The sequence below is a fragment of the Patiria miniata genome, unplaced genomic scaffold (genome assembly GCF_015706575.1).
Source record: "Patiria miniata isolate m_02_andy unplaced genomic scaffold, ASM1570657v1 HiC_scaffold_3, whole genome shotgun sequence".
Classification (NCBI taxonomy): Eukaryota; Metazoa; Echinodermata; class Asteroidea; order Valvatida; family Asterinidae; genus Patiria; species Patiria miniata.
Window position 1 is genome coordinate 22,485,564 of NW_024037069.1, and position 10,809 is coordinate 22,496,372.

Consider the following 10,809-nt stretch of genomic DNA (forward strand, 5'->3'; position numbering starts at 1 on the left):
TTCTAGCAACGTTTGAACGAACATGTAGGCATTATCCATGATAATTGTCCAACTGAAAGACTCCTAACTTCGCGTACGCTGCGCCTGGAAAATCTCACCTACTTTTATCCTCCAAAACAGACAACGGTCTATTTTGCTATCCAACAACGTACGTATAGGCATTTTCCATGAAATTTCTCCGATGCACGTGCTGAGCTAGCTGTAGTATAGTACTGCGTCACCAATGTGGATCACACCATTTACTGTAGGGGTGTACCATGTTCTTTTTTTTTTAAACATATACCAGCATTTCCACCGTTCCAAAATTATACAAAATTCTCTTTATGAAGTTCGAAACATTTCAATGATAGAAAATAAGTTCCTCATCATCACAATATAATTTTTGTAAAGAATTTGTTCGAGAAAAGATATAAAACTTTAAAAAGGGTATTAAAAGCACCCCTTTAGTTACGGTATCATTGGATGATCCGTCCATATCATGCATGGCGAATTGCCGTATGTTTTCCGAAGAAAGTTGAGATGGAAAAGTTGATTTTTGACGTTACAAAGTCGTTGCTAAAAATAAAAATTTGATAAGATTGGTAGTAAAAAGAGGCCCGTTTGTTCTTATGGCACGCTCCCGACAATGCATGCGGAACATTTCATCGTACTTCGCCGGTGCGGCCCGGCTCGGAAGAGCGGGTTAATTGGCCGGGCGCCGGGCCGGCTGGGTGTCCGCCGGGATAGGGTAGCAATTCTCGATGTGTATTTCTCAACGTCATATTGTACGAGAAACTGGAAAGTTTTCTCGAAATTAATGGCCGACTGTCCGCCCACAAACTTTTGCACAATTCCCGGGGTTTGATTGCGAGTGTGAAACGACTGTCCATATTCCCGGGAAATAGTGCTCCCGGGAGTTACCAAATGTGTCTAGTGTGAACGGTTGCTGGGGTGTTGGTGGGGTAAAAAAATCCCCAGGAATTCCCCGGGGATTTATTTCCTGGAATTGGCCTCTAAATATGCCTATTTGTGTAAACCTTGAGAGCTCATCCATGTATCTCCTAGCAACCTTTTGTGTACCACTCAGCCAGCATTAATAGCCGTGGCTGCCAAAAAGTAACAAAGTTCACGTTGAGCAAATGCAAGTTCTCTAAAGAATAATTTCACGGAATTTTTGGTAATAGCTGGCATCCATGCTTGATCAATTCTTTGAACCGTAAAAACAAGATATGGGTGGATGCCATCGTTAATATTGACCCTAAATATACCAAATTTGCATAAATCTTTAATACCTGCCGTGTAATATATTTTTGTCCATATATTTTTTTTAATCCATGTCTGGACTTATTCAAGTCTCCAACGTAAGGCGGCCCTTCGCCTAATTTAAGCCCACTTTACGGACAGTCAGCTTGTTTTTTCCCGTTTTGTTTGCTGAGCTAAATATCACAATGTTATCATTGTTCACATGATTTTCCATAAAGTTTTAATAGGGCAACTGTGCCAGTAAGCATCTGTAAATTTTAAGCTCATGGATACTGAGGTTTGGCAAGACTACTTGATGATACCTGGAGACAAGGTAAATGCGCGCAATTTTCGGGTATAATAGTAGCCAGTTTGGATCGTTACTATGTCCTCATGATTATTCAGTCATATATGCTTAAGAAAATGTTATTTAAGTAAGGGTGTGTAAGTAGAATCCCCAAAATAAACTTAAAAAAATAATAAAGAATATTCCCAAGTATGGGAATAAATTTATGAACCTGCAGGGCCATTAACAATTTATGCAAATTGATTATATTTGGGTCACAATATGGGTGGCATCCACTTACAATGTCTTCTCCATCCTTTGACTGATTGATCTGACATGGTTGCCTGCTATTACCAAAAAATGCCGTCCAAAGTGTAATATTCCCGGCTTTTGGCAGGTCCACGATGGTCTTCGGATCTCATTGTTCGTCCTTATAGTACGGTTGACGTGGTCGCATGTTGTTTTGTCATAATTGTCTATTTGTGTGGTATTTTTCATAATTATAGGGCTAATATGATGTCCAGTTCACTCTCTGTTTATCCCATCCTGTATCGCACATGTATTTATTGTTGGTGCCCTGTTATGTTGGTTAATTCTTTGATTGGAGTCTTTGCATCTATTTTGTTGGTTTATTTCAATTTGTACAACTGCTAGTCGGATTTTTAATTAAATGTTGATCTGAATTCTGTCTGTCTTAGACTTGTCTTATGAACAATTGATTTTTGTATCATTAATTTATGATATTTTTACTTTGTTTAACACTTGAGGGCTTTTGTAAGAGATGTATTCATATATTATACACATGTAAATAGCCATGTTTTAGACCAAGTTCCAGCATTGTTTTGAAGAGATAAAGTCCGATGATTTTCTTTTTTTCCCCTTTTCTTTATCCTTTTACCCGGAGGGAGTCCCCCCCCCCCCAGCGATACCCATGTTTGAGACCGACATACCAAGGCAGTTTTTCAAGTTTGTGACAAAACACATCGAATACTCGGGGCCCAATAAAGTGTTATTATTCTTATTATAGAACCACTCCTGTTCAAATTTTTAAAGGTGTATGCAACCATGAGGAATTTGGGGTCAAAGGGCAAGCTGGAAACCGCAGCGTGGGACACTCTCAACAAAACGCTCTTCATCCGGGAACTCGACGTCACAAAGCAGGGCACAATCTCGTCCGTCGTTGACGAGATCTTGCGGGAAAATGGGAGAATTGACGTTCTGGGTTAGCGTTATATACTGTGTTTCCAGTGCCTTCATCATCAGCATCATCATCACACTGGCCTAAGTCGATCACAAGTGCCAAGTATAAAAAAAACCCATTCTTCTTTAATTGACCATCCCCTGTCCTGTGTTTTACTAGTAATTGACTCAGGCGCGGTTCTAGAGCCAATATTTTTGGGGGGCTAGCAGGGTGGATCCAGAATTGTTTTCAAAAATCAATAGGTAGTGGCGGTGGTGGTGTTGGTTGTGGTGAGTTTGTCTTACATACGCAGTGTGGACTTCCGAACAAAAGACGTCCACATAATGTAGGTAGCACCGACGTTGTGTGGACTTACCCCACGTCCACACAGTGTTTCCCCATTTCTGGAAAACAGGTTTAGAGGCATTTTTGGGTTAGGTTTATCTGTAGCAGAATGAAGAGAAACACTAAAGGGAATCATAGAAAAAAAATTGGGTTGAAAGAGTTTTCACAGTTTGAGAAAAATGAGTTTTTTCACTGGTTTTTCTTAACTACACGAAAGCAATGGAAAGTCCACACTAGTCATGTGAAACAAGTATGGGTGTGTGTGTGTGTGTGTGTGTGGGGGGGGGGGGGGGGGGGGGGGGGGGGGGGGGGGGGGGGGGCTCGTGCCATATTTTCAATGGAGAGCGCTGAAAAAATCCTACAATCATGCACACTAAGTGTACAAAATGCACCCTTCTCATGACTATTTATTTAGGGGGAGACCCGTTCGCATGCACGTCACATGCTTACATTTTGCTAGTGCATTTTTTTTCTTTATGGATTTTTTTTTTTTTTTGGGGGGGGGGTTAAATCCCCCCAGCCCTCCCCCCCCCCGTAGAACCGTCACTGAATTGACTCGATTAACATAATGTTCCTTCCTCCCTTTACACGTCTTTCTCATCATGTTCCAGTCAACAATGCTGGCTTCAGTGGTGTTGACGGCATCGACATGAAATCCATTGAGTGGTGTCAGAGCATGATGGATACCAACTACTGGGGCGTGGTCAGAACTACCAGGGCCGTGTTACCAGCGATGAAGAAACAGAAATCCGGCCGAATACTGAATGTATCAAGCGTCACCGGTATCCTAGGTAATAACTATTTCTTTTTATTTACGCCATCCTTTAAGTCGATCGTTTCTCCCCCCCCCCCCAAGTAACAGTGCGTCAAATGCTGAGTCACAAAACTCAATTAGGTGAGTCATGAATTTGTTCGCGTAGTGACACACTCTTCGACTGAAATGAAATGAGTCAAGTGACTCGGGCTGGAATAATATTTGGGTCTTTTGACTCACTTTGTGACTCGTTCATTTAAATGAGTCACCATTTTGTCCGTGTAATGACACACTGCCGTGTGACAGACGAGTCCAATTACTTAGCATGGACTAACCAAGTGTCTTTTAGCTGAGTCCAGTGCTGAACCACTGCGCCCCGGCCGGATTGCATGAATTATCTGTACTTCATTTCAATCTGCGATCAATTGTCTCCGATGAAGACATTTTACACACATGAGCAGTAATAAAAGAACACAACAAGATTTACAGGGAACACATTGTTGATCAGAAAATACGCTTACTCGCCCACGCCCAACAGTTAGGCAAGTTACATCGAGTAACGTTAGACCCAGGCCTGTCACGGCATACCCTCTTACATATTAGGCTAGGCTATTACAGCAAACAGTGCTTTGCTTGGTAACAGTGAAGACAAAGCTACCGTGACATAGGTAGATTGCATTTAATAATTGACAACACGATTGTAACGTTTTGAGTATGAAAACACCTTAAATCATAAACTGCTATACGGGAGAACAAAGATAGCGATTTGATGCGAACAACGGGTGCTTGCCCGAACGGGCCCGGGGATTTGACACAGTGCTGAGTCACAAATCAAACCAGACTCATTTTGAAGGGATATTAGTGAGTCAACGATCAACATTCTGAGTGGTATCATTACAGGTTGTATGTTGTTTGGGGGATAATATTGTTCAGCTAAATTTCAGGGTGAAATAACAAATTATGAATCTAATTGAACGATATATTTCAACATTACCACAAAATGATTAAACTTCAAATGCCTTCAAATGTCATTTAATACTGACCGAGAACAATTCTCTGTATTTAACATATTTCTGTGACGTCACACTAATGTTAAAAGTGTAGATTATTTTCACGAATCTACACTTTACTGTAGATTATTTTGAGAATCTACACTTAACTGTAGATTATTTTAAGAATCCACGGTTTTTGTTGTGAACAATTCCATTTATATTCCCGGCACTGTATAATTCAATGTATAATTCCGGCAGTAAATTTTTCTTTTTTTAAGTTTCAGTCCATTATAATGAAAAGAAAAAGAAATGTTAACTGTACTCAAAAATGTACACATTTTGTTGTTTTTTTCCCGATAGAATTTGACGTGTACCTGATTAATAAATACCCTACTACTTTATTTTTTTTATTTTTCCACAAAATGTTCTTGTTTGATTTTTAATTTGCCGCGCTTATATTTTTAATATAATATACGGTGGCGATTATAAATTTTAACCTAAAGCGCAGTGTTAAATATTCCTCTTTATGTTATTTGCAGTTCCCTTTATTTTTATTTTAAGTCTTATTTTAAATTTTTATATTATTATCTATATGTTAAAAGGAATATACAACATTTGCAAACATCGAAAAATAAAACTACCAAGTTTGTACGAAATACCTTACTAGGAAGTTGGTAAATGACAGTCTAAAGCATCCTGTAACATTATGGCACCTGGTGTGAAGTTATTTTCAAGAAAATGGTATTTTTGTATACATTTCCAACGGTGGTCGGCCGACCACCGTTGGAAAAACCTACTGCTCCAACTTTACCTTTTTTGGTCCAAAATTTTGTTTGCTATTGGTTACATGTTCGTAAACGGGTGCAGGCCAGCTAGACTGGTTCCCTTACCTAACAAGTTTCAGGCATCTATAATTTGATCCATTTTATCTTTAGTGGAGTAAAGGAACCAGACTACTTGAACATTTTTGTTTTTCATGGCTTTTCCAGTATTTTCGAACACAAAACTTCAAACATGTCAGTGTAACAATATTTGATCTTTTATACTAACCCCTCAAATAGTTCATTTCTGAAAATTACAGCAAAAGCCAATGATGTACATTCCCTTTAATGCTGAAATTTCATTAATACTAAAAATTCAATTTTTATTTTTTTGTCTTTAAATTTGCATTATAAAAAAATTAGTGGATACCCCTGGGTTAAAGAATATGTACACATCTTTCATTATCAAAATGACAATCATAAATAGAATGGACGAATAACTAACGAAATTAAATGAAAATTACCCAATCATAAACGTCTCAGAATATATTCCAATGTAATGTATTTTCCTAGCAAAAACATTTCCTGTGGTGAGTGAGATGGGCATATTCCGATGTGTAGCCTACTCCATAAGTATCATGATATCAAGGTAAATAAATGTGGTTCTCGATTGAATGGCCAATGACATGTGGTTCCACAAATCAAAAAGCTCTATGCACAAATGAGTTGCTTGCCAACTTTTTCTTGTGCTTGGCGCTCACATCAATCCCGTAAAAACAGCATCAAAGCATTTTCCGGTATAATCTCCTAGCTGTAACACACAAGCGCGAACTCCATTTGGCTTTGGGAGTAAGGAAAAACAGTGTGCTCGCACTGAACACTTCTGAGCGTGAATGTGTGTGTGTGACTTAGCGTGTTGACAAATGTACTGTGCATTTGATGAATGGAACAAAAGATGTGCACCCGAAGGGTTAACAATAGGTTGACGAGATTGTACGAATCTACCTTATTGACAAATGTGGTAAACCAGGGATCTTATTTGCATAAACTATTGTTGTTTTAAGAAATAGGTTAAGTCAGAGAAAAGTGTCGGAACTGCAAATTCATGCAAGAATGGACTCAGCTTCGCCTCGTCCATTCTTAGCACGAATTTACAGTTCCTCGTACATTCTCTATATCATAATGATGTAACCTTCTGGCGAATTTGAAGATTCTTTGAATAGGCCTTATTCTTTACATTTTTCTCCGTGTACACCAGGTACCCCTTTCTACGCCACCTACGCGTCTAGCAAATTCGCCGTTGAGGGATTCTCTGAGTCCATCGCGGCAGTGTTGCGTGATGGTTTCAATATCAGGTATGCATTTATTGATTATTTGTATAAACACGATACGTCACTGGTGTTCTCATTGTCGTCCTCCTTATAAGATATAAGTATCGAACCAAAGAGATAGTTACATACAGCGTATATCCACAAAACATTTGCAAAAATGTCGCAGTGTTATACAGGGTGCCCCCCCCCCCAAAAAAAAAAACCCCGGAACGGCGTACTTCCGCTTCTATGAGACTCAAACAACCTATACCAATGCATGGGGAATGCTGTTAAAAAAATAATGATACCAAGACCGCCCGATTCGGTGCGGTCCAGTAGTTTTTGTTTTGGAGCCTATTTTGTGAATTAAGGTCATCCGGTGTCATTTTGTCCCGATGAATTACTAAACCGCGCCCATCCTAATTTGATAGAGGGGTTAATTGTCATGAATTAATACCCACATGAAAGATGTGTGCTTCACAAAATAGGCTCTGCAGCAAAAATTACTGGACCGAATCGGGAGATCTTGGTATCATAATTCTTTTAAAAATGAGTTCTCCATCCATTGGTATAGGTGGTTTGTGTCTCAAGGTAGTTGAAGTTTGCTGTTCCGTTCGTCTTGGGCCACCCTTTAAGGCTAATGAATTGACACTGCAGAAATACAGAAATACATGTACAATATACATATATCGCACCTGCCTCGATGTGTTCTCTATCTCATTAGTGAAAGAAATATGATGACTTTGCCTTTGAAAGACTGTCCATCTTGCATAAATAAATATCAGCAAATGCATATGTGGTTGAAATTCCTCTGAGATTGAATTGTGTGTTTGACTTTGCCAAATATATTTCGGTTGATAAAGTCCAAATCACCTATCCTAAAATAAAACTTTTAAAACAGCTCTACTTAGGCCTAAGCACAAAATGTTCTTAAGCACAGAATTTTTTTGCTTAATATAATCAGATTAATCACCAAAACACCATGCAATTGTTATGCTAAGTTAACAACAGCTAAATAACAGTCACAGGCAATGTACATCGCATGGCGTTTTGGACGGTATCCTGATTATATTAAGGTTTTTTGTGCTTAAGCAAATTGTGTGCTTATTATAAGCAGTTCTACGAAATTGGCCCCTGATTTGATTAAACTTCTGGATTGTTCCAATCTCCGATGTTTCAGGGTAAGCATCGTCGAGCCGGGTCCGGTAACCACCGACCTCATGACCAATCTTGTGACAAACCTGGAGGGGCATGCGGCGGGCTTCAACGACGACAAGCTGAAGGAGATGTACCTGGCCCAGGCCAAGAGCATGCAACCCATCGTGGACAGGGTGGCCCAGAACCCGGATGAGATAGCCAAGCTGCACCTAAAGATCATACTGAGCGATAACCCGCACCTGCGGTACCAGACTAGTCCGGCTATGACTACGATGGTGGCGGACAAGTTGAAGGATCCTACTACGGACGCACTGCTGGATGCGCTCAAGGTAGCAGACCAGTAAATAAACTTCCATAGACCCCAATGGTAAATGCTCCCACTTCAGAAATTCGGGAAAAATACTCGCAACTCTCCAAGGTGTTCGAGAAACAAATAAAATTAAAGCTTATTTCATCATCTTTCATTTTCTTTTCAATTTTTTGGGGGTCAACTGATGACTTTTAGGAGAAATTTTCATCTGAAGATGATCACCGGCCTAAAAATAGTCCTGAAGCCCATCGCCATTTTGAAAAACGATGCCTACACTCCATTGCAAAATAGAGCGCTTATAGGGTCCAAATTACATCCAAATTACACAGAACTGCAAGCTCCCAGTCCTGTGCACGGCTTCCACCCATATTTTTTACAAACCCTCAAGTTCATGGCCCACAGCATGCTCAAATACTGAAGATTTTGAGGGCATGCAAATCTTGATTTGGCCGGCGTAGGCAATTTCGGACCGATTTACTGGTCTGCACCCTCAAACAGTACGGATCCCAGACGAAGGATGTCATCCATTAGCCGTATTGAGATGCGGTGGACACAGCAGGAGGGCGCTGTTTGGTTTGGGTAAAAGGCTCAGCGCCTTCTATTTTTGTGTCCGCCATGTCTCAAAAGGCTAATGAATGTATACATTTTTGAAGTAAAGACCGAAGTGGTTGTGATATGATTTTTACCAGTGGGCCTAAATTTTGAAGATTTTTTTTATTTCCCTTCTCTTAGATTCCAGCTAAACTGGACGCACTGCTGGATGCGCTCAAGGTAGCAGACCAGTAAATAAACTTCCATAGACCCCAATGGTAAATGCTCCCACTTCAGAAATTCGGGAAAATACTCTCAACTCTCCAAGGCGTTCGAGACACACATCAAATTAAAGCTTATTTCATCATCTTTCATTTTCTTTTCAATTTTTTGGGAGTCAACTGATAACTTTTAGGAGAAATTTTCATCTGAAGATGATCACCCCTAAAAATAGTCCTGAAGCCCATCGTCATTTTGAAAAACGATGCTTACACTCCATTGCAAAAAAAAAAGCGCTTATAGGGTCCAAATCACATCCAAATTACACAGAACTGCAAGCTCCCAGTCCTGTGCACGGCTTCCACCCATATTTTTTTACAAACCCTCAAGTTCATGGCCCACAGCATGCTCAAATACTGAAGATTTTGAGGGCATGCAAATCTTGATTTGGCCGGCGTAGGCAATTTCGGACCGATTTACTGGTCTGCACCCTCAAACAGTATGGATCCTAGACGAAGGATGTCATCCATTAGCCGTATTGAGATGCGGTGGACACAGCAGGAGGGCGCTGTTTGGTTTGGGTAAAAGGCTCAGCGCCTTCTATTTTTGTGTCCGCCATGTCTCAAAAGGCTAATGAATGTATACATTTTTGAAGTAAAGACCGAAGTGGTTGTGATATGATTTTCACCAGTGGGCCTAAATTTTGAAGATTTTTTTTATTTCCCTTCTCTTAGATTGCAGCTAAACTAATAAAAAATTAAACCCAGTTTGTTTAGAAAAAGAAAAAGAAAAGAAGGCAAGGCGGTGGTAGTTATACAGATACTTAAACATCGTGATTTCGCAATGTAGTATAAAAGCAATGTCGTAGTTTTCTTGTACTTGCTGGTCAGTGCACAGCTTACTTCGTACTCAAATACAATAATATGTGAATTCAAATTGGTTATATTTTTATGATACAGCACCATAGGGACACTTCATAGCATGCACTCAAAAGATGCATGTTTTACAAAGGATAACAAGAAGTGTTTAAAATGTGTTCGATTGCAAAACACTGTTTTTGCAGCGTGAAAAAATGAAACAGATGAAATCACAGCACATTGTACAAGTACAAGGAATTTATGTTGTGTTTAGCTTGATTTAGTAATAAGAAATTGTTATTAGGTAACGCTTTTTAGAATTGCTTTTTTCTTACTTTTCTCTTGTTATTGCTATTTTATTTTGTCAAAGATGAATATCATTTACATTTTACTTACGTGTTATTCTCTTGCTTTGCATAGTTTATTCACACTAAATAATTATGATTATATGCCTCGTTTCTATCTCTAGAATGTTTACAAAAATATGTTCCTGTCAACTGGTAAAAAAAGGTACACTGTTATTTCGGTTGTGTACTAAATGAACCTATCAACCAGTTGTGTAAAATATTGAACAAGTTGTGTAATATTTTACACAAGTTGTGTAATATTTTACACAAGTTGCGTTAACAACAGTTTACACAACAGGTTGCTAGGTTCATATAGTACACAACCGTTTGTTTTTATACAACCGAAATAACAGTGTATATTGAAGTATAGAAACGTATTTTAGTTTTTTAACTATTTAACTGTGTTTGTTTATTCAATTATTTAATAACATCTTTGAATTGTCGCTAGCTGACAAACGATATTGAACATGTTATTGTTTTAAGACGTCCCAAACTGCCTTAAGTCTATACTCTAAGCTTACTATTTTAAGCTTAATAC

At 39.1% G+C, this 10,809-nt stretch overlaps 1 protein-coding gene across 1 annotated transcript; it reads left to right on the top strand.

Moving 5' to 3' along the window:
• Positions 1–482: 482 nt before the first annotated feature.
• On the top strand, positions 483–9,189 carry LOC119736562 (retinol dehydrogenase 8-like). The gene is made up of 6 exons (XM_038210576.1): positions 483–495; positions 2,535–2,729; positions 3,644–3,823; positions 6,798–6,894; positions 8,030–8,336; positions 9,050–9,189. The coding sequence occupies exons 1-6, from the start codon at positions 483–485 to the stop codon at positions 9,101–9,103; spliced, it is 846 nt and encodes a 281-aa protein (XP_038066504.1). The 3' UTR covers positions 9,104–9,189.
• Positions 9,190–10,809: the final 1,620 nt, after the last annotated feature.